This window comes from Ctenopharyngodon idella, chromosome 19 (genome assembly GCF_019924925.1).
Source record: "Ctenopharyngodon idella isolate HZGC_01 chromosome 19, HZGC01, whole genome shotgun sequence".
NCBI classification, from domain to species: domain Eukaryota; kingdom Metazoa; phylum Chordata; class Actinopteri; order Cypriniformes; family Xenocyprididae; genus Ctenopharyngodon; species Ctenopharyngodon idella.
This window is the reverse complement of record NC_067238.1, coordinates 14,822,781-14,847,465: the sequence shown is the minus strand read 5'-3', so window position 1 is coordinate 14,847,465 and position 24,685 is coordinate 14,822,781. Positions and strand designations below refer to the sequence as shown.

Below are 24,685 nucleotides of genomic sequence, written 5' to 3'. Positions count from 1 at the left end.
GTTATTTTAGTATCTTTTTTTTTTTTTAATTAAAAGGATTTTTATATTTTATCCACTCAATATTCTACAATATAATAACCATATAAACGTAGCGTAATTATAATAATAAAACATAGTGGGATATTCAGTGATATTGGCTGTGCAATATCGACTTTTGTGATTGGCCAATACCGGCAGACTGGAGCCAATGGAAATGCTTCTCCTTCGGTGCGCGTCTTATTCAAAGAGGCATTGACAGAGAGTCAAGAAATGATGATGAGAAGAATTATTATTAATATTTCAGTAAAGTTCATTAAATCTATTCTGTTGTTAGTGTGGTCTTTAAACTTATGAACTGTGTATGGACTGACAAAGGTGGTACATGAGGAAGCAATTTGACAACAATGCAGTAAATATTTTAGGTGCATCAAAAAGCGTGCTCGTTAAGATACCAGCAGACAAGCTAATCCAGCACAAATTAGTGCATAAAAGGTCACCAAAATGAAGTATTTGAACCTCATAATTAAATACAAAAGGAGGAGAAAAACTGCAAAAAGGTCCACTTTTTGAAAAATAGTGTCATTTACACTATTATATATTTCAAAATATTACAATCAACACAAACGCAAATTGAAACCCTCTACATTTATTGACAAACCATCTCTAAAACAAATACACAAAAACCTTTTTGTTGATGCACAATAAAAACCCAAGAAACACTATACACACTCACAAACAATTACAACACTTTAACTCTCATTTAGAAAGAGTCTGGAGGACAGTGAGGCTTACACGCACTATCATTTTCTCCCTTACATACAAAGGTACCTAAACCTAAACCTACCCATCACAATACTTTCTGCATTTTTACATTTTCAGAAAAAAAATCATTCTGTATGATCTATAAGATGATAAATAAGATAACACCCATGACTTAATACAAACAAAATGTAAAGAAAAGATTCAAAACTTTGGGTAACACTTTACAATAACTTTTTATTAGTTAACTACTGTAGTTAACATGAACTATGAATGAAAAATACTTTAAAGCATTTATAAATCCTAGTTAATATTAATTTTAACATTTACTTATGCATTATTAAAATCAAAAGTTGCATATGTTAATAGATAATGCACTGTAAACTAACATGAACAATGACTATACATTTTAACTAACTTGAAAAACTATATTTTTATTACCTAATGTTAACAAAGATTAATAAATACTGTAAAAAAGTTAAGACAACATGATCTAACTATGTGCATTAATATATTAATTGATGTTAACAAATGAGACCTTATTGTAAAGTGTTACCGAACCTTGTTACTTATAAGCTCTGAAACCTTTACTATAGCACAAACATTAAACAGGACCAAAAGGTTTCTTTTAAAATCTTACTCCAGTATTACAGTGAATGTAATTTTGAAAAGAAAAAACAAAGCTATAGAGAGGAGCATTCTGATAAATATATGCACCACGTTACATATTCATTATAATTTTATTTTAAATATTTATTTTATTTATAATTCATTTATGTATTTAATGCATGTTTGAATAAATCATTTATGACAGCCACGATTTAAATGTTTATATTTCAAAAAATATTATTCTTCTTTTTCACAAGGGTCGTTTAGGGGTAAAACGAAGTTCGAAATACATGAGCAGTGATATAATGTAATCGAACATCTGACGCCGCTCACACTGCTTTTAGATGAATATGTAAATATGTGCTGTACATTTTCTTCTCAGTAACAAAATAAACACAACAAAAATGAGAAAACAGCAAGCATTTTTTATAGAAAGCATAAGAAAAGCGTCTGATCATAATAACAACATTGGTATTAGCACGAGCTCTGCAAATTAGCACTCCAGTCACGTCACGTTTATTTATATAGCACTTTATTTAATAGACTGCTTAAAAGCAAGCAGCTTTACAGTATCTAACATGAAAAACAGTGTCAGTGTCTCATTTCATCAGAAGCACAACTTCATTTTATACCATAAAGCGGCTATCCAGTGTGTTCATGTTTTCACCCGTGGAGATATTATGCTGGGTACACACTAAAAGATTTTTGAAAACTTTTAAGATTTTCAAAATGTGAGAGATCACAAACATGAGGACAAAAAAAATCCTAGATTTAACCGTTTTGCTCCTATAGTGTGTGGTGTGCCGTGATGTGACAAAGACAGCACAACACACACGAACAGATTTTCAACCAGAGTCCTGACTGTGAACAAGGAAAATCTTTCAAAATCTCTCGAAACTTCAGAGTAAACATAACGGACGATAGGCAGGAAGAAATTGTGTTGATAGTGTTCGGAATGATTTTGGTATGTTTTACAGGACACGTTGTATAAACACTCGTGCTTTTGCCACAAATCGGCAAGCTGATCCTCCATCTCTGCTGTCCAAATCCATTTAAATTTGTGCTGCGTTTGTTATGCTTCTGTCTTCTGTCAGCTCGCTTTCAACATGTTGACTATTTATGATTCACGATTGGGGCGCCTCCGACGTTCTTCCGAGCAGATTCAGTCACTTATAACACACCTCACACAACAGGAAAATCTGATAAGACAATCTGTAGAACCATCAAGATAATAGGGACATTACCTAGGAATGTCGAAAGGGGAGAAATCGGCCCACAATCAGCCGGATTACCTTGTGGTGTGTACCCAGCATTACCTCAACGAACTCAGCAGACGAAATGACAAACATTATAAGAGCACCCCAGGAAACATTATAAAACAGTAAAACAATGCAGTTCATGACCCCTTTGAGGTTGAGGTTTGGAACGACATGAGGGTGAGTAATTAATGACAGAATTTTCATTTTTGCGTGAACTAACCCTTAAATTACTCATCATTGTGTCGTTCCACATCTGTATAAGACCTTCGTTCATCTTCAGAACACAAATTAAGATCTTTTTGGTGAAATCCGAGAGGTTTCTGTCCCTCCTAACCCAGTTTTTAGCTTACTGGTGGTAGTTGCGATGGATCTCTATGGAGGGACAGAAACCTCTCAGACTTCATCAAAAATATTTTCATTTGTGTTCCGAAGATGAACGAAGGTCTTACAGATGTGGAACGACACGAGGGTGAGTAATTAATGACAGAATTTTTATTTTTTGGTGAACTAACCCTTTAAGTCTTGCACAGATGTTGTCTAACAGCTCAGCTTCAGAGTTTAACATTTCTGCATTCAGTGTCTTCAGTGTCACATGATCATTCAGAAATCATTCTAATAGGCCTTTCTTATTATTATCAATGCTGAACACAGTTGTGCTTCTTAATATTTTTGTGGGAACTGTATTTTTTTTCAGGATTATTTGATGAATAGAAAAGGAAATAGAAAATGTATGTCTTTACTGTCAATTTTGATAATTACAGAGCACCCTATTAGAAGTATTAATTTCTTTAAAAAAAAAAAAAAAAAAAAAACTAACAAAAAAAATCTTACTGAGCCAACATTTTTGAACGGTATACAATATATGTATATATGATTAAATAATCATGCAACTCAATCTCCTCATCCTTCTCACCACCCTCTGTATACACTGATCAGCTGCCTTTCCTGAAGTTCTAAGATGGTCTGGTGCTCAATCCCTCCACTGTGTTTACCAGTGCGCTTGAAAAACTTGGGAGTTTTTTCGAAATAGTGGTGCCAAGTGCCTTTACTGTTTGCGCCAAAGCCAAACACATTGACCTAAGCAGAGAAAAACACATCAGCAAAATTACCATTAGTGCACGGCACATAAACCGCAGACAGAAAGCCACACATGCTCTGTGATTGCTAAAAGCTTTACCTCATCACAGATGTGCAGGGCGAACATCAGCACAAGGAAACCCGTGGATGGATAAGAACTTCGAGACTTAATGTGCAGCCACATGGTGTGCACATAATGCATGAAGGCAGGGTGAATAACCATCACCTGGAAGAATGGAGGACAATTAGCAAAGAACAAAAAAAAAGAACTTTGATGTGAGTTTATTGCAGCTTTTATAAGCCACTTCACAATCTACAATGGGGTCCAAAGGTCTGATAAGATCTGGGACTCAAAACCTGATAATAAACAAATATTTTATGATATATGATATCCTCTGTGTGTGTGACTGCAGTCACATCGTGGCTGTTCCCTGTGTGCTTCAGCACAAAAGAACAGAGCTGAATTTCCCCCTTTCTAAAAGAGCTTCACAGACGAACTCTGCGTCTTTTTCAAGATGTCGTTCCCTGGTCCCCGCTGATGGTCACAATCGCTGTGTCACATGCCTGCGCGTTCAGCATGCTGAGGCAGCTTTTGTGGATAGTTTATGTTCTCACTGCGGGAACATGACTATCTCAGTGTTAAGGTCTAGACTCTCGTTCCTTGGTTCTCAGGGGGCGGGGGTCCCCTCCCCTATGCCCCGTACGGCCGTTTTCTCTGGCTCCGGCCAGGGGAGCGGCATGGCGGCGTGTAGGCAGGGTGACCTGAGGATCACGGTTAGGGCTTCCCCGCCGAGCTCTGCGGGCCCCTTTCCCCTCTGCAACACTGCAGCCTGTGGTGTTGCCGCAGGAGCGTGCTGGTCCCTCCACAGAGCGACCATCCGTTTCCTTCTGTGCACCTGCGGACGAGCAGATGTCGATCGCGGCATCGGAAGGTGAGCTAGAGTCCTCGGGAGATGAAGACTCGGCTGCACTGCCTCCCTCCAGGACCGTAGCGTTGCCCGAGCCTGATCCCGAGTTGACGGCTATGCTTTCCCGGGCCGCCGAGAAGGTCGGACTCCTCCACCGCATCCTGAACCTTCTCGGTTGGATGATTGGTTTCTCATGCACCTCCGGGAAGAATGGTACCGGGGCGGGGCGCTGAGGACCAGCGCGGGCCGCCCCGGTACCATTCTTCCCAGAGGTGCATGAGGAGGTGACCAGGTCTTGGAGAACGCTGTATAGCATTTGTGCCAGGCCTGGCCCGTCCTCCGCCTTCACCACCCTGGATGGCGGGGAGGCCAAGGGGTACGCTGGGATCCCCCCAATTGAGCGGTCCGTTGCGATGCAACTGTGTCCAACGGCCGCCGGCTGGCGCGGGATCCGCGCCTCCCATTCCGGGCCTGTAAATTCACATCAAGCTTGACAGAGAAAGCTTACAGAGCCTGCTGACAGGCCGCCTCCGCCCTGCATGCCATGGCCCTTTTACAGGTCTACCAGGCCAAAGCGCTCATGGACATGCCCCAGGGTGGTCTTGACCAGCAGCTTCTGGGGGAGCTGCGTGCCGCCACTGACCTCACCCTCCGGGCGACTAAGGTGACGGCGTGTTCAGTTGGTCAGGCGATGGCTACACTTGTAGTCCAGCAGCACCACCTGTGGCTGACCTTGGTGGATATGAGGGAGACCGATAAATATCGGTTCCTGGACTCCTCCGTATCTCAGGTCGGCCTATTCAGCGACGCGGTTGAGAGCTTTGCCCAGCAGTTCTCGGCCGCACAGAAGCAGGCTGAGGCTATCAAACACGTCCTGCCCCGGCGGTCCGCTGCTGCCTCCACCCCACCGCCAGCCGCACAGCCTCAGTCCGCTCGTCGTCCTCTGCCCGTCGTCCTCTGCCCCTGCTAAGTCGGCCAAGCAGCAGCCTACACCAGCTAGACAGCAGGGAGCCGGTCGCGGACGCAACACCCAGCCCGCTCAGAACCCAGCCAAGCCAGGTGGCAAGAGAACGAGGTAGCGGTCCTGAGATGGGCGACCTGAAGGAGAGGAATTCAGCTCTTCGGGAGATGATGCCCGCATCTCTCCCTCCCCCGGAGGAGGGCCGGGGGGAATTTGTGTCTTGTCTCGTCCCGCTGCTGAGTCCAGCGGTACCCACTTTCTCACAAAAAGAGCTGTTTCCCAATCCTCCAGGTCCCAAGAGCGCGCGGCTGGCAGTGTGCGAGGCCCCGCCTCACCACTCTCAGCCCCCTCTCACTTCGTCAGCAGGTCCTAGTGCGTATGTCGAGGCCGCCTCCCATGTGCCGTCTCCCATACACACTGCCACCTCGCAGAGTCCGACCCCACTTCGGGCCGCTATGCCGTCCGAGTTGGGTCCCAGCACTCTGCATCGCTGCCCCACGTTGGGTACGTCTGTGGTGCCTTTGGTCCCGCTGGCTCGGAGTCTGGGAGCATGGTTAGCGCTTCCCAGCCCGTCCCACTGGCTCATTCGTACCATCAGACTCGGCTATGTGATTCAGTTCGCCCGGCGTCCCCCGGTGTTCAGGGGTGTCCATTACACTCGCATGTCCCTGGACAATGCACCTGTTCTCCGTGCGGAGATTGCTGTCCTCCTGGCGAAGGATGCAATCGAGCCGGTCCCTCCAGCTGATATGAAGTCAGGGTTTTACAGCCCATACTTCATTGTACCCAAGAAAGGCGGTGGGTTACGGCCAATCCTGGATCTGCGTGTTCTGAATCGGTCCCTTCACAGGCTGCCGTTCAAGATGCTTACGCAGAAACGCATTTTGGAATGCATCCGTCCCCAGGATTGGTTTGCAGCGATCGACCTGAAGGACGCGTACTTTCATGTCTCGATTCTGGGGTCTACGATCCCGTCGCATGTCGCAACTCACCCGCCATCTCAGACTTTCCCTTAGCAGAGCCAGCTCTGCTGTCACCTGTCAGATGAGTCTCCCCCTATCTCTAGACTGGAGCCATCCCAGGGACTCCAAATGCGTACTGCCCACAGCCAGTCCATATGTGTATTTCACGTAAATTCCTCCCCTGCGGGTAGGTTGTGGCCTCCGCAGCGTCCCCTACGGGTTTGCTTCCCCAGTGTTGTCTAAGTCTTACTGTAGTGGGTCTTGCGGAACGGCAGTAGACTCTCTCAGTGTAAGCTCGCCCCCTTCTCCGCCCCCCAGGTGCGCTGGGTGGCTGGAGCTTACGCTGGGCGCTGGAAGGGGTCAGTAACTGTGGCGCTTTATTTGAGATCCCAATTCGTCGGTCACTACTGACGTACGTCGAACGTGACCGACTGAAAGGGAATGTCTCGGTTACGTATGTAACCCTCGTTCCCTGAAGGATGGAACGGAGACGTACGTCCCGTCGCCACAGTTCCTGTGCCCTCGCTGTAGTGCAGACTTAAGGTTGTCTCCTCAGCGAAAAACAGAGTGCGATTGCATCCGCTTTCGTATTTATACCCACCTGGCGGGGACGGTGCGCATTATGCAAATTTTTTACAGCGTATGTTTTCATCCAATGTCAAAAATTTAACCTGGAATATCGCATAAAACATTTGCGAATAAAACTTTTGTGGTGACACTAAAAGGTTCCCATGGCATGCATTGTACAATAAGTAGTCTGTCATAATAGTCTCCGCAGCTCTTATGTCTCTCAGGCAGAGTTTGTATAGAGACAAAGTGTACAACTTCCTACGGGCCAATTATGTCAATTCAAAGTTCTTTAAATGAACTCTTTTCTGTTGAATGGTTTATCGTTGGCTTATTACTAACATAAAATTAAGAAACTATATGATCTTACTTTGTCCTTGTTGGCTTGTAGCTTGTCTATAACCTTAAACCGTGTTCTGTTGAGTAATACAGAAAGAGAAAAAAGGGTCAAAACATCCCAAGAAATAACTGATGACAAAATAAATGTGCCATTTTAGATATAAAGACTCACAAAACCAATGCCCTGGTCGTATTTCACCTCCAAATCAAACGACAGACATGAAATTACATTTTGCTTATAGAAAATGAAGCTTATTTTAGGACAATAATGATTTTTTTGTGTGTGTGTGTGTGTGTGTGTGTTAAGCGTATGTTCTCAAAAAATATTATAACCATAGTACAAAAAAATTGATTGCCATACTATTGAAATTGTAAATTATTTACAAAGCATGGTATAATAGGATTTGTTGTACTGCATTGAATTATATATATATATATATATATATATATATTTATTTAAATTTATATGTATGTGTGTGTGTCTGTGTTTAAAAGTAATGCATTACAATATTGCATTACTTAGTTACTTTTTATGAAAAGTAATGTTAGGTTTGCATTACTTTTTCTCACCTGGTCTTGCTTGTTTGTTTTTTAATAACACAAAAAGTTCTATTTTTGGCAAATGTTAAGGCCCTTTCACACCAAAAGTGAAATGAATACGCCTCAGGCTGAAGGAAATGCATATTTACAGCTGCATTTACACGCCGCTTAAACAAACCATTGGTAAATAAAGTGAGATTAAATATATAAAGTATATTTGTGTAATTTAATATAGGTAATTACTACAAGTTTGTGTATATTCTGAGATTGCATTTCAGTGTTTTTATTTATTTTGAGGAATACTGAATGGATCATGCAAGTGAGATGAGTAAATGGATGTTCACATTTAGTCTAGAACTACAGTAACCATCATGTTCACACAGCGCACACAACACCTCTGCACTTTATTTCTCTCAACATGGGCACAGGAGAGCTATCAGTCAATAAATGTGAAAAAGTAACTTGCGTTACTTATTTGAAAAAGTAGCTTAGATATTTTGTTGTAAATTAAAAAAGTAATGCGTTACTTTACTAGTAACTTGAAAAAAGTAATCTGATTATGTAAATCATGTTACTTGTAATGCGTTACCCCCAACACTGCATATTACACACGTGTTCAAATAACTAGCTTCTGGCAGATGACCGTACGCATACTGCGCACGTCAATTTGGGCAGAAGAGCAACCTTTGACCTGACGCGATGACGCAATGACGAATGCAGAGACGCAGAGAAGAGAGCAAAACAAAACACTGGTCATGAATTAGAATTAGAAATTTTAAAGAGAAATGTTGGAGGATTTCGATATAAGAGAAGAGCTTGAGTTTGTTGCCCAGCCCTATTTGTTTGAACTGCGAGAGGCGTCTAAGCTTATGATACTCCTACATCCTGCGTCATACATCGTGTCAGAGGATTACTCACTTGGCACAAGTCGACTTGCGCATTCTGCGTGCGGTCGTTCGCCGGAAGCTAGTTGTTCAAATATATAAAGTTTTAAATATGGATATTTTTCTTACAAAAACATATCCCTTCGCTTCAAAAGGCCTTATTTAACCCTCTGGAGTTGTATGGATTCATTTTTTTATGGATGGATGCATTTTTTCTGTCTTCAGAATTTGGTCTACCATTCACAACCATTACAAACCTGGGAGGACTAAGGATATTTTTAAATATATCTCGGATTGTGTTCGTCTGAAAGAAGATAGTCATATATACCTAGGATGGCTTGAAGGTGAGTAAATCATGGAATAATTTTCATTTTTGGGTGAACTATCCCTTTAAACTGTGATGAAAATAATGTCAATTATTGTAGTTATTGTAATTATAGTTACAAACATAATGGTCAGCTTCATTTTCTTTATGCAAAATAATGCATTTTGCAATTAAATGTGACCTTGTTTTCATGATATTTAATCATTATCTCACCGTTTAACAGTTCCGTCAGTTAGAGCACTGGTGACCCACTGGATATCCAATATTTTGAAGGGCAACAGCACCAGGTGGGTGGTGTTGTCCAGATGGGTGGCACTTTCTGGGTACATGATGCGGTGGGTCGTCCTGGATCCCACATCTCTCTCATAACCTTCAACTGGTCCCTTATTCATTCTGAGGGAGGCAGAAATATAACATTAAAGTGTCTATCGTAATTACAAATCATTAAAGGGGACCCACTTCCTTTTTTAAAGTCTTGATTTTGTTTTTTGGGTCTACGTATGATTCCAAATTTGACGTTGTTGCACCACCTCTCTTCATAGTCTGTCAGTAACACTCTGTTTAGTTCCTGTCTTTATGAATCCCCTCCTTTCGAAAAGTGCAATGTGCACTTTTCAACACACGACTAATGAAACAATCAAGCCTCATCCCATTTTTTTTTTTTTTTTTGGCAAATGACTTGGGTGGGAATTATTTAAATGAGTGATACTGTGACGTGTAGAAAAATTCAAGACTACAATGGAGGTGTTTCAGGGAGTTCAGAAACAGTGCTGGTATAGAGAATAACTCCCTTTGGAGTGACTTTGCGTTTTGTAACTTTGCAGGCCTTTTTTATGCTCAAACAGCAACATCACACACTAAAGAAAGTTGAACATGTAAGGACCCCTTTATGATAGGACCCCTTAAAAAAAAAAGTTTACCTCATTACAAAATCATGACTGTCTATAAGAGGACCATAGAATGATCCTACAAGGTTCCCAGAGTTCCCCACCACAGCACAGGTTCGGCAGCGAGACGGACCAGCGTCTCTGTAGTGTCCCTCTCCAGGAATGACAGAGAACAGCTCCTGAATCACTTGAGAATAATTAGCTTTGCTCTTAGACTGTAGAGACTGTGGATAGATTAAAAACAAATCTAATATCACAGTGATGCAGGAAGTACACTTCTACAATCAGCATGAAAAAATAATCAAATAAAAATCCACATAAAGAAGATTGGATTTGAAAATCACCATGAACAATTTATATAACTAGCACTAATGACATTAAAAATTCTCATTAGTTAAAAGACATTAAACTGTAATATTATTTCACAATATTACTGTTTTTATTGTATTTTTTTGATTAAATTAAACACACACACATTAGATCTTATCTATATATTATATTTGAAAAAACACATTCTTCATTGATCTCCTTTAACAGTAAAGAATTTAAAGAATTGACTCCCATTCAAGTTATCAGTGTGACTATGAATAGAATTTTCCACACCCCAGAAAGTTAGATTAAAACGTCAAAAAAAGGATCATGCAAAAGAAGAATTTCTTTAGACCAACACAGCAACAAAATGAACCAGAACCGGCATTTCACGTTGTTGATTTAAACCATTTTGAAGACGTTGGAGTGCTATAACATTGTCAACTTGTCAATCAGATTCAAGCATTCAACATCCCCATAGTATAACTATATATGGTCCATGAAATAAAGGTGTCTTAAATATAATTTCAAAGCATTTGCAGTTCAATTCTGAATGGTACACAGTCCAGCTTATTGTACATTTTAATTCATGAGAGGTGTTGCCTTCACGTAAAAAAGAATCAGGACAGGACTAGGGCAGAAATCATGTTCATGGATGAGATTATTTACGTTACTGTAGTATGAAGCAGCAGAGGGCCGAGTGCTGGGGGAGCAGAAACGAGGCCGCTGGAGCGATTGCTAATGAGAGACGAGCGCGACACATGTCTCGAGAGCAGCAGAACTTTTATTATGCCACAGTCGCCGTTTCCGCTTCTTCCGGTCAAGCGGATGTGTAAAGCAGCGCTTTTTTATCATATTAGATACATTTGTGTGTTGAAAGTGCTACTCTGCGATTGCTCGACGGCTACTATGAGACACTTAATGTGGTTATGATGTCATTGATAGGCGACACACGGACACAGTCCATGTCCTGGTTAAAATTGCTTATTCCTCTGGATTTAAACATTCTTGGAAACATTTGGAATAACGTAAGTAGCTACACAAGTCAACAAAATATATAACATTGTTCTAGTGGTTTCTTACATATCTTACATATTGTGCCTTAAATAAAAGCGAATTACTTGTATTGCTAAATGGCATGCAATTGATAATAAAATGAATTGTATGGTGGAGAAAATTTATTACCGTTAGGCCTACTACAAATAAAGCTCTTTCTGGTTGTGCTATGTTAGCCACTTCACAAAATAGCATTGTCTCTGAGGCATGTTATTGCTTTAAATCAAGAAAACAAGAGATTCAAAAAAATAAGACTGTTGGTAAATAATACGTTTTCAGTTTAGTTGCTCACCTGTCTAATAAAACGCATAATATTTTAAAGCATCGTTTGTGTTTTCGTGGTTTCTACGCAAGCAAAACCGGAAATCAAGAATATATGGCGTCATTTAAAGGCGGCGCAGGAGGAGAGACGTTACATTGTTTAAAATTGCGAATTTATCTGAATTTAAACATTGGCAGAAACATCTGGGATAACGTAAGTACACAAGTCAACAAAATATGTAACGCTGTTCTAGTGGTTTGGGAATATTTTAATCCAAAATTCTTACATATTGTGCCTTTAAGTGGGCTGAAGTGTTTTGATGAGAGACACGCTTTTAACACTATAAGGACAGAACCGAATAGCATACCTGCCACCATGTATAGATGTTGTCAGGAAGCACGCTGTTATTGAGAGAGAGCAGTGGTGGGACATCTTGTCTGAAGCGTTCGGTAAACCACTCGTCGTCACTTGCAGCCAAACACCGCTCCATACAGGCACAGGGTTCTTCATGAAACAACCGCTCCGCTATGCTATTGTTCATTAAATGTTTGAACTGATCATAAGGAACTTTACGTATGGTCACAGAACTGATGACAGCACTCAAAAGAACCACGAAGACGATCTTCATGTGTTTACAAGACCGCATTTTGAATGCTGAAGGGGTTCTATTCTCTGATGTTGGGTTGGTTTAGATCGAGGTTTAGGTGATTCCTCTGGCACCCTTCTGCACTCTAACATGAGACCAGCTGCAATAAATGACAATGAAAAGAAATGATTAATGTAAACCATTAATTAGGGGAATAAAGGGTTAGAGGAACAGTAAAGGCGAAAAAACGCGTTTTTTTTTTCATTGCACTGCGCTCCTTTTCCCATTGCTTTTCAAAGTAATAATGATGTCTGATTCTACTTGTAATTGTTTGGCAGACAGTTAAAATTAAACAGTTAAAAACACCGGCCATAAGAGCAGTTCTACGAGATTTGTTAGAAAGCAGACATTCAAGCAGTAGAACTGGTTTTCGTGTTTGATATGCTGATAAAGCATCTGATTCGAACAATTGAACACAAAAAGCTTCTGTTATCTTTATGTTTTCATTAACCTAATGTTCTGCAGTTTTCTAAATTCTACTACTATAAAAAAAAAAAAATGCGTTTGTCCATGTGTGGGTCAAATATAGACAACCCCAACCGTTGGTTAAAAATAAAACATTTTAAACATATTTTACGCTAAAGGTTGGGTTTGTCCATATTTGACCCAAACATTGATTGAAACAACCCAGAATTTTTTAGAGCGATGTTTCGTTCCCTTATTTTATTTTATTTATTTAGCCTATTATTTATCTGTATAACAGTGCTCGAATATATTAGGCTATGTAACGTTGTATTATAGCCTATACAATAATATTAATACTTCTAATTCAACAAATGTAAATAATAAAGATGAATTCTTATGACATACCATTTTTAGCAGAGGCTGAATTAAGGTTTTATGTTCACTGAGGTAGGCTAACCGCTTATCTAATTACAACCCCGAACTTCGTACGCAAAAGAGGGACTAAAAATCTTTAATTACTGCATTTAAGAAATGAATAGGAAAATGTAATTAAAATAAAACATTTACTCACTTTCTTGCCTTTAAATAAAACTGTCCATCTGTGAATCCAGCGTTGTTTGCCTCTCTGTGTACCGAGATCTGATTGTCAGGATTGTGTAAGAGGGTGTACAAATGTGAACTGGTAGAGCAACGACTGGTCATCCTTGTCAAACTGACTTTTCGTGAGAACTGATAGGCCTAAGTGAGTGACACTTATCAGTTTTATCGAAAAAATAATGACATCCACGGTGTGGGACAACCTTATTTTTATTCCCATCATCATCATTACATAATTCTTATCCATGGACTGTTTTTTTTTTTTTTTTTTTTTTTTTTTTTTTTACAGTAGGCCTTTCCTAGTAGCTACTATAAATAAGTACTTTAATTTAAATTAAAACCTAATGTCACTGTCTGCAGTTTTACCAAAAAAAAAAAAAAAAAAAGCAAATGTGTGTGCAACACGTTCTCACTCCCAACAGTCACATATTGACGCTTGGCTTGCCTTTATGACATGTTGGGTGTGGGTATATAAAGAGTTAGTTGTTCCAGCATATGAAGGTATCAATATTCATAAAATCATTTCTACTTTTACAGATGCAAACAATTAAATGCGTCTTGATCTGACGTATAAGGCAAACAACTGAAAGCAATGGAGTGGTTAAAAAATGTGGGTTAAAAAGTGATTCCGAGGGTTCCTGACCAAGCGTCAATATTTGGGTTTCCATCCAGACATGAAGCGATCTTTTCAAAGTTCGCAAAAAAAAAAAGAAAAAAAAAAAAGAAAGAAAGAAAGAAATGCGAATTAGGTGCTTGTCCATCAAATTGTTCGAGAGGATGACGGTGGTATTGGAAACCTAACACCATCAGTGGAAGTCACGTGGGTTTAATGTTCGCTATGTCAAAATTTGTTAGGCAATTGCGTTTCCATCTCCCATTATTCGCATTAGCTCTTTTCTGCACAAGTCAAAAACCACCTCAAGCAAGCGTAAAAACTTTTTTTGCGAATTTAGGGATTTTTATTCGAAATTAGTAATAATAGTGGGAGTGAGACCGTGTTGGCATTAGGGCTATCAAGCGATTTAAAAGTTTTAATCTAATTGACTTACACGATGTGGCGATTAATTAAATTAATCGCACATCAAATTTGGCTGAGAAATTAATTAAAGTCATTATTGTGTTAAATGAGAAAAGCATCAAATAGACATTGCTCGTTGTTCGTGTGATGCTTATATCATATTGTATAAATATGGGACAAAAACTCACACAAGGGCATGTCAGATAGGTCTGGGGCGGGTGCGTTAAATGCTTTAATAATTTTAACGCATTGTTTGTTTTTGTTTTTATCGTAATTAATTAATTAGCCTAAATTAACGCATTAAATCAAAAGCCATAGTTTGCGTGTTTATTATCTGTGTGCAAATGGTTTCTGTTCTAGCAATTCACCTTTCGGCATACCTCCTTTTGGCACGCCCATTACCCCGACCTCCCTTCCCCCTGTTGTGTAACACTGTGCATAACTTATGCAGAAGTTTGATAACAGGAAAATTTCACCTCAAATCAGTTTCAAAGCAATTCTCGTCAGCACAGTTTCTTTGGGTTACATTTTTCAAAATGCGTTATACCAAGAAACAGAAGCATGCATTGGCTTTTTTTATTTCGGAGATCTAATACTTCTAATAGTCTTGGTAACGGTGCATTTTTGGCAGCATCAATCGGGTGTGATCAGGTAAAACCAGTCCCACTAGTTGAGGGACAAACATGAAGTCCTCATAGGTTTGGGGAGGCTTCGAGCACTCATGCTTTAAAGATTCAGATGACAAGAAATAAAACATATTTCTGAGTATATTTATACAGACTTCACTAAATATTTATAAGATATACGAGAAACCTGTCAACCTGACCTTCTTATCAATTTGGTAAGTTTCACCTTTTATACTGCGGTAATTTATTTTTGTCTTATGTACCAGTCAATTTGCAGTTAAATTCGATCAGTATAATCAAGTTAAAGTTTTTGCCTCTGAAATGTAACATTTCTAAAATATTGTGATAGTGTATTAAACAATGTCAAACAGTCCCGTATTGGACACTTCTGTTATTGAAAACACTGTTTTAAATCTTTTTTTTTTTTTTTAAATATTGTTTTATGTTTTCAATGTTTAACTGAAATGAAATCAGTGATAGGCTATCTGAAACAAATTAATTAATCAACCCTCTGATGTAGCCTATTATTAAATAATGAAGTAAAATAAAATAAAAGTCTTACTCACGTCAAAACTATATAGGCTACTCAATTTTCCCACCAAAAGACGCATTTTTAAATTAATGATGCGTTTTTTGTTGTTGTTTGTTTTTTTGTTTTTTTGTTTTTTGTTTTTTTGTTTTAGTGCAACCAAAGCGGTGTCGAAGTTACATTGCACTTTTACTATTACTTTGAATTGAATGGAATTGAATTACTAATCGAAAATCTAATTTAAGTGTGAGAATTCATGCAGAAAGGACAGAAATTACCGTGACGACAAGTTATACATGATTATGATGATGACATTTTTACAGTGCGGTGAAATTTGAACTTTAGCTACACAAAGACTAGTCATTTGAAGCTATGCTGATTTAATGTAAATCATGTATCATAAAAATGATAATGGAAACACTAACGCGTTGTTCTGTATTTTTAGTAACACAACTTTATTTGTCCAGGGAAAATACGCACGCAAAAGATGAGAGTCTTCAGCAGACTGACGTCTCGCTTCATCATGTTGCCTTTAAGTTTCATGACCATCTTTCTTCTGTATACTCAAAACGCCCCGATGGACGATGCCATTTACGCATTTGATGATTTAATCTTCGAACCTTCATGCTCCTGTAAAACTTGCATCATGGGTTTTATGGACGATGACTGGTTCGTTTATCGTTACAATCCAACCATTCCAGCCCTGCTCAACAGAAGAAACAGCTTGCTACATAGAGACGCATACAAATGGTGGAGGGTAAGACTTTAAAATATTAAAGGCGGGGTCCTATAATTCACTGTACGCCGAATAAACTAAATAAATAAATCCTATTTTCATATATATATATATATATATATATATATATATATATATATATATAACTCAAGTTAATAAGTTTTTAAAAATTAAACTTACTCGATATCTCCATGTCTTGACTATTTGTGAGTTGAAACAAAGGTTATCTTCAGTTTTTATGGCAGCAGGTTTCTAAGTTCAACCAACAGGAAATATTTTACAATGGCAGTTATCGATTTATGAGTAGTTCTTTTCATTTTACATTTTCTGTGTCAAAATAATTACTGTAGTCATGCAGCCAACTGAGGAATGTCTTTGCATGACAAGATTGTTGTCTTGATGCTAATTTGTATCTCTTAATATTTGTACAGGGTCTACAACCGTCAACGCTCAGAGTCAACTACACAGAGGTGGTGGACCAGTTGTTTTCTCTCTTTCCCGATGAAGAACACTACTCAGATGCTGGTCCAGATCGCTGCAGAACTTGTGCTGTGGTGGGAAACTCTGGGAACCTCCTGGGATCCCACTATGGTCAACTAATAGACAGCCATGACTTAGTCATTAGGTATTAGAAGAACAGATTATTACACAGAATAAATTTGATAAATGTTCTCTACAGCAGTGGATCTCAACCCTGTTTGTGGTATAGGAATAATCTTCTTTTTCTCTCAGGATAAATAAAGGCCCGACAAAAGGTTACGAGAAGGATGTTGGGTCCAAGACCACTCACCGGATTCTGTATCCCGAGAGCGCTGTGGACTTGGAGAACAACACCCATCTGGTGCTTTTTCCCTTTAAGATTCGTGACATGCAGTGGCTCATAAGCACCTTCACCACTAGACACATCACACGGTGAGAACTGTTTATTAAAACAATTAAATAATTATGAAAGCAAGCAAATGATTATCTATATCTTCAAGCCATCATTTTGTTCCTCAGCACCTACACACGAGTCAAACCTTCAATCAAGGCAAATGAGAATAAGGTATCCATGTCATTAAATCAATGTCAATGAGACTCATTGTTGATTGATTGTTAAGCCCTATAATAAGCAGATATGCATGTCTCATAAATGTTTTGGTTTCTGTCTAGGTGATGATCCTCCACCCTGCTTTTATAAAATACGTCTACGAGAAATGGCTGCAGAAAAATGGCAAATATCCTTCTACTGGCTTCATTACAGTAGTATTTGCCCTGCATATCTGTGATCAGGTAAACTGTCTTGTTCACATGATGCTTGAGTTTATGATTGCTGATGTTATCAACAGAGTTTCCGTATTTTAAAAGATAAAAAAAATAACTAGCTCATTAAATGCTATTTACACTACAAAATAGTATGCAATAATAACATAGTCAGTGAATATGTAACATAGTGAATGTTGATCCCGGAACAACATTCCAAACAACCAGTCAGATTTGAGGGATAAGTTTACAGGGTTAGGTGCTTCTGCAGCATTCTTATTCACCTATTGTTTCCCTCTGGGAGTATGGTAGAGTTAGTTTAGGGCTAGGGATAGGGTTAGAATACTACATTTTCAGAGAGGAATGTTGTTCCAGTCTGTCTTTGCAAAATCACGGTGACCCTAACACCACCCATCTTACTCTCCACACCGCTGATCCTGTTATCAGCTGGATTTCTTTCGTAATTTTCGTAAAACTGGGTGCAGTTAGTGTAAATAGCACCTACCAACAAGGCGGGCTATTATACTTGGTGTAAATAGACACTCCTTAACCTTAATGATCATTTCCTTTTTAAATAACAATATTTTGTGTTTACGTATATGCTTTTTAATCCCAACCTTCATATTCAATAATGTAAAAAGATGCGCTTTTTTTGCGTTAAGCTATTTATCTTATATATTTATCTCAAAAGATTTACCAATTTATTTAGTGGTAAAACTTTTTAGTGAGAAAAAAATACTGAATGCACCATTAAGAAATGTATGTATAATTGTACCGTTATGGAATGATATTTGAATAGCTTTTAACACAGTTTAAATCCCAGTGTCATATTGCTGCCAGCTAGAACACCCTGAAATGGCAAAACTCCTGACAGCTCTGTCTTTTACGCAGGTGGATGTCTTTGGGTTTGGAGCTAAAAGTGATGGAACCTGGCATCATTACTTTGACAAAACTCACACTAACTTTAAAGGCGGACCTCATAAAGGAGACATTGAAAATACAACAATGCATCAACTTGTACACAGAAACAAGATTTCAATATATAAAGGGTATTGATAAAGAAAACAGTTCTTACATTTAATGAAGGATTTCAAGATGGATTCAGGTCTGAGAGGAATGTAAAAATTAATAGTAAATGTTAATGTATTTAATATAAATGTTGGCGATGTTTTGAGAGCTGTAGCAAATGCTGTAGAATTTCCTATTCTTTTCTCTATTTATAATGCCTTACTGTATTGTAAACATATTGTATGTTGTTCATGTACTACTAAAATACTAATATATAAGACATCTGGAATGTTAGTTTATATGGATCACAATCTTGTATTGTAAAAATAAATAAATAAAATTAAAAGGTTGAGCGCATCAAAATGAGAAAAAAGAAAAAAAAAATTATAGGAATGTTCTTTCATTCAAAGTTCTTTCAAGAAAGCAATGTAACATGAAAATCAAGTTTTTAAAGTCGTTTATATGCCTATGTGCTTTTTTAAATATGCTTTAAGACAAACTATGTGTAAATTCATAAGTCAACGCCATTGCTGAGTATTTTCTCCTTAAAACTGCAGTGAACCAAACACAGTCTCAAAAATGCAGTTTTGAAATCGCCCTTGTTCTCTAAACATGTTGTAACCAATCTCGTCATCGTACGGGGTGGGCTTTAGGAGTCTGAGAAGCCAGTTATTCCAGTCTATTTTCTGTTGATATGAATAATCGTGTATATTTGACAATATAGCGGATGAATTAGGTGTATTAGGCTATATTACGATGTTGTGATGAACTATCGACCTTATGCGTCAGAGAAACGCGCCGCCATCTTTATAATATTGTCTCTGAACTTCCGTTTTTGCGGTTGCTCTGTACATTTCTCTGTACATCGCTGTCAAAGAATAATTAGCTGGTGCAGTGGATTTACTTGTTGTAGAGTTAATAAAAGTTATCGTGAGCATTGTAATGTTTAAAGCAGATGTCAGTAGACCGGGAAGATTTTAAAACGAGCAGTTCATTCATAAATACGTAGCCTAAGATCGCTGTGGAAATACAAACCGGAAGTCAAAAGACAACGAGCGCAGCGCTGAAAAGGGGCGGGGCTGCATAAGGCCTATGCCTTTCTCCATTGACGTCCTATGATGTTCAAAGCGTTAAAGGGTTAGTTCACCCAAAAATGAAAATAATTGTAATTTATTACTCACCCTCATGCCGTTCCACACCCGTAAGACCTTTGTTAATCTAGTAGTGCATAAGTACGCGAATTGGGACGCACCTATGGTTTGTGTAACATTAGCTGTTTGATAACAAGAAAAAGGCTAATCATATTATATGTCTGATGTCGTAGAGAGTGATAGCGCATTACCATTCTAATGCATCGACTTGTAGACGAGCCTGTATAACTCTTCCACTTCTTCTGAATCAGTTTCTGCTTTAAACATATATGGCTGATTTAAACCAGTATTTCCACTTGCCATTGTGCAGCATTTACTATAACTAGAATACAGGTGAGCGAGTGGATCAGGTATTTTGAATTTAAGCTAAACGAATTTGCATAGCCCTACCAAATAAAGGAATGGTGTAGAGTTTTTTCCACATGAAAAATATTTAAATGTAATTTTGGTGATCAAAGATGAGTTTTAAGGGATAAAGTAATTAATTATCATAAATAATTGTTGATTCTCGTTTAATTACCAGCTCTGTCCTGTTCTCTTTTTGCCAGAAGACTCTCCTCTGACAGCTTGTAAACAATAAGAAAAGCCATTCAGTGACCATAGCATGTTAGTTGGCTAGAATAAGGAGCATTTTGCATTATAGAACATATTCATTATATTTTACTCTTTAAACAGTTTACAATGTCATTAAGTGAGGAAAAGGATTAGTTAAAGGATTTAGTTCATTTCAGAATTAAAAAAAAATCCTGATAATTAACTCACTCCCATGTCATCCGAGATGTTTATGTCTTTCTTTCTTCAGTCAAAAAGAAATTAAGGTTTCTGAGGAAAACATTCCAGGATTTTTCTCCATTCACCAGGCTGAAGGTCCAAATTGCAGTTTCAGTGCGGCTTCAAAGGGCTCTACATGATCCCATATGAGAAAATTGCATTTCCCAGATAAGGATTGCCTGATAGGACAGCGAGGCAACAAGTCAGATGCCTAAAGTTTTCGGACACAGCTGTTCTTGATGTCTGATGAAGGCAGAATTAACAATGGCCGAAATGTTACTTGTTGTTAACCTTTACTTCAATTAAGACTCTTTAAAAAGTTATTATTATGACATCATGATTATAAAAACTGCCTTATATGCAATTGTATACAAATCAGTTCATTTTAATCTAATAATGATGACAGGAATTGTTCCCTGTGTAGAATTTAGTTGAGAGAGATTTTTGAGAAAAATTAACATGTATCTGATGTGCATCCAAAATTAATCCATATTGAACTGCATCATTGAATCATGAAAACTGACATTACCCAGCCTTAATAAAAACACTGTAGTCATTGTACTATGTAAACAATGTGTAACATGTCAGTAAACCTGATGTAATTCTGTTCTGATAGGCTACCAAATCTTTTGCCAATCTCAGTAGGCCCTACACTTCTTGTGATTAAGGTTTTTTTTTTTTTTTTTTTGCAAATTACCCAACCCCTACCCCTGGGGATAATTCTCACTTAATGCTGAACTCAAAAGTTGACAGCCCTGCCTTAAATAACCACAGTTATCAGGATCCACTTTTTTTGTTAAACAATAGGTTTGTCTTCAGACCTCATAAAACGTGTAAATATAGCTGGTTTATCTATGAAACAGCAATGCAAGTTAAATAACTCAGGAGCAAGGGTCAATTCAGAGGAACTAAAGGTGGGGTTCTCTCCAGACATCCTGGACTTGGGAACAGCAGATGCGACAACTCAACAGGTCTCTCCGGTCAGCAGGTATGTTCGAATCGCGTTTGTGTTTCTTTCAAACAAATAAAGCCACCGAATCGCGCCAAACGTTAATTTAACAATACAAATTTGTTCCGTTATTGTTGTGGTAAAAGCAGATGGATGAGATGAAGTTTAATCTGTCTCCACCCAACTTTGATTTAGCTACATCTGGTGCGGTACTAGGCCTACTTGACGAGCCGCCGCGTTATTTTGCACGCAACTCCTTTATGGACAAATTCTAGCCTATAACAATATCATCCCCAATATCATCCCCAATATCATCCCAGCCATAATATATTATCTCATAATACAACTATTTCAGACCCCGAAGGATGCTTTATTATCATAAACATAACAATTAACAATAACCCAGTAACAATTGCCAACATTTACGGCCCAAATTCAGATAACCCTGCCTTTTTCCACACTTTTTTTTCTTCCATTTCAAATTTTTCCAACGGCCCGGTAATTATAGGAGGCGATTTTAACACCGTAATTGACCCATCACTTGACAGATCCGCAAGTAATAAAAGACACTGGCAATCCACTGACACAATAATACAGTTCATGAGAGATTTTGGCCTTGGCGATGGTTGGAGGCTACAGCATCCAACTGACGGAGAATATACATTTTACTCGCCAGTCCATCATAGCTACTTTCACATCGACTTTTTCCTAACTAGCAATTCAATCATACCAAATATCTCTGAGCACAAAATCCACTCCATCAGCATCAGTGACCACGCTCCAGTAACACTCATATGGAATCCAGCTAATTTACATAAACACATCAGTAGATGGCGCTTTAACATATCACTCCTTAAAGACCCAGAATTTGACAGTTATCTTAAAAGAGAGTGGACATCCTTCCTAGAAATAAACGACTCACCAAAGTTATCAGCTTCATTGCTTTGGGAAACAGGCAAAGCAGTACTACGAGGTAAAATCATTTCATTCTCCGTCCATAAAAAGAAAATAGAAAAACAAGAAGAAATCAGACTAGAAAATAAAATAAAAAAGGGTTTCCTCCAGGCTGTCAGAGCTGACTGGACTCAACTTCACTCCTTTACTGAAAACATTAGAAGACGACCTTCACCGCTGGCACAACTTACCACTTTCCATCCAGGGCAGAATAGCTATAATCAAAATGACAGTACTTCCAAAAATAAACTACTTATTCTCAATGATCTCAACCCAACCTACTCTCACTTGGTTCAAATCTTTAGACTCCATCATTACCCGATTCTACTGGAAAAATAAACCACCACGGATAAAATTAAGCACTTTACAAAAACCCAAATCTTTAGGAGGATTAGAAGCCCCACATTTTTACCATTACTCACTAGCAAACCAACTTCAATACATATATAAATGGATTCACCCCACTCAGTCAGACATAATATGGCTAGACATAGAACAGTCACTCTGCGAAAACTTGCACATATCAGACATCCCATTTCTCAGTCAGTCCATTAAACATCACCCATGCTTTAAAGCATTGACAATAGCTTCTGCTCTGACAGCCTGGTGGAAATATCATCAAATCACAAACTCCAATCAGGCCCCATCTAAACTCCCCCCACTCTGGAACAACCCTGATTTCACAAGCAACAAAAAAACACTCAATTTCCATAAATGAGCAGAAAAGAGCATCACACATATTAATCAAATTTTTCAGTCCAACGACTTTGTTTCATTTTCCTACTTAGTCCAGGAGTACGGTATCGGGAACAATCAATTCTTGAAATATTTGCAACTCAAATCAGCTGTTTTATCCAAAATCAACAATAGAACTATCAACCTTCACCTTCCTTCCGCATTAGCAGATTTAATTAATATATCCTCCCCGAAAAAATTACTGTCCAAATTATACAAAATTATAACCAACTCAAATAAAACCATAACTTTGCCAACAATCATATGGGAAGAAGACCTTTCGATTGCTCCTGATACCGACTTCTGGACTCAAATTTGTAAAAATATTTATTCCATGACTAAAAACGCCAACCTTCAGCTCATACAATATAAGACTCTTCATAGAACACACTACACTGGGGAAAGGCTGTCTAAAATGGGATTCACATCAGAAACTTGCTCGCACTGCTCACAAAATTGTCCGGACACATATATCCACGCCACATGGCACTGCCCACCCATTAAACACTTTTGGAAAGACGTCACTGAATCCCTATCCCTCCTCCTGGGCTGCCGCATCCCATTATCCCCCTTACTCTGTCTACTGGGCGATCTATAAACTCTCAATCAGGAAATAACAAACAAAAGGATGCTCCTCGTAGCCTTAGCCATCGCCAAGAAAACTATCTTCTTGACCTGGAAATCCCGAAACACTATTCACATAACGCATTGGAAAAATTTGCTCACAGACTACATCTCCCTAGAATATTTTTCACCTCATTTACAACTGTATATCGGAACCACAATACTCCAGATCAGACCTCATTAAACTCTTACAAATCTGACACACTCATCCTAATTAATCATGTATTCACTTATTATTATACATATTTATACAAGGTTTTAGTAATATTATGAGTATTCTCATTATTATTATTGACAATATTGTTATTAATAATGTTATTAATATCATAGAAGCATAGAGCAGTAATAGGATAATGTTGATGGGATGATATTTTGCTTAATATAAGGACGGTAACGGTTTAATGAATATCTTTAATAATTTAAATAATTTAATATACAGTCAGGTCCATAAATATTGGGACATCGACACAATTCTAATCTTTTTGGCTCTATACACCACCACAATGTTTTGAAATGAAACAAACAAGATGTGCTTTAACTGCAGACTTTCAGCTTTAATTTGAGGGTATTTACATCCAAATCAGGTGAACAGTGTAGGAATTACAATAGTTTGTATATGTGCCTCCCACTTTTTAAGGGACCAAAAGTAATGGAACAATTGGCTGCTCAGCTGTTCCATGGCCAGGTGTGTGTTATTCCGTCATTATCCCATTTACAAGGAGCAGATAAAAGGTTCAGAGTTCATTTCAAGTGTGCTTTTTGCATTTGGAAACTGTTGCTGTCAACTCTCAATATGAGATCCAAAGAGCTGTCACTATCAGTGAAACAAGCCATCATTAGGCTGAAAAAACAAAACAAACCCATCAGAGAGATAGCAAAAACTTTAGGTGTGGCCAAATCAACTGTTTGGAACATCCTTAAAAAGAAAGAACGCACCGGCGAGCTCAGCAACACCAAAAGACCCGGAAGACCATGGAAAACAACTGTGGTGGATGACCGAAGAATTCTTTC

General features: G+C 38.5%; 3 protein-coding genes across 10 annotated transcripts in view; 2 read left to right on the top strand and 1 right to left on the bottom strand.

The window, feature by feature from the left end:
• Window positions 1-1,862: 1,862 nt before the first annotated feature.
• Window positions 1,863-14,257, bottom strand: LOC127501013 (CMP-N-acetylneuraminate-beta-galactosamide-alpha-2,3-sialyltransferase 2). The gene is made up of 7 exons (XM_051872713.1): window positions 13,306-14,257; window positions 12,051-12,429; window positions 10,090-10,280; window positions 9,383-9,562; window positions 7,452-7,497; window positions 3,784-3,909; window positions 1,863-3,683 (listed from the first exon to the last, which is right to left on the bottom strand). The coding sequence occupies exons 2-7, from the start codon at window positions 12,327-12,329 to the stop codon at window positions 3,516-3,518; spliced, it is 990 nt and encodes a 329-aa protein (XP_051728673.1). The 5' UTR covers window positions 12,330-12,429; window positions 13,306-14,257; the 3' UTR covers window positions 1,863-3,515.
• Window positions 11,584-24,685, top strand: part of LOC127501016 (CMP-N-acetylneuraminate-beta-galactosamide-alpha-2,3-sialyltransferase 1-like) — a 17,667-nt gene continuing 4,565 nt past the window's right edge. For 2 of the 7 annotated variants that reach the window (XM_051872728.1, XM_051872731.1), the window contains exon 1: window positions 14,473-15,190. Coding sequence is in view for 4 of the 7 variants with exons in the window: in XM_051872725.1 (XP_051728685.1) it covers window positions 15,992-16,261; window positions 16,672-16,865; window positions 16,973-17,152; window positions 17,240-17,285; window positions 17,393-17,512; window positions 18,374-18,538 (975 nt within the window). In the remaining 3 variants the exon portion in view is untranslated. The other 5 variants (XM_051872725.1, XM_051872724.1, XM_051872726.1 and 2 more) reach the window with 5 other exon arrangements.
• Window positions 21,090-24,685, top strand: part of LOC127501011 (CMP-N-acetylneuraminate-beta-galactosamide-alpha-2,3-sialyltransferase 1-like) — a 25,652-nt gene continuing 22,056 nt past the window's right edge. For both annotated transcript variants that reach the window (XM_051872710.1, XM_051872708.1), the window contains exon 1: window positions 21,090-21,400. In XM_051872710.1, coding sequence (XP_051728670.1) covers window positions 21,267-21,400 — 134 coding nt within the window. In that variant the 5' untranslated portion in view covers window positions 21,090-21,266. The remainder of the gene's footprint in view (window positions 21,401-24,685) is intronic.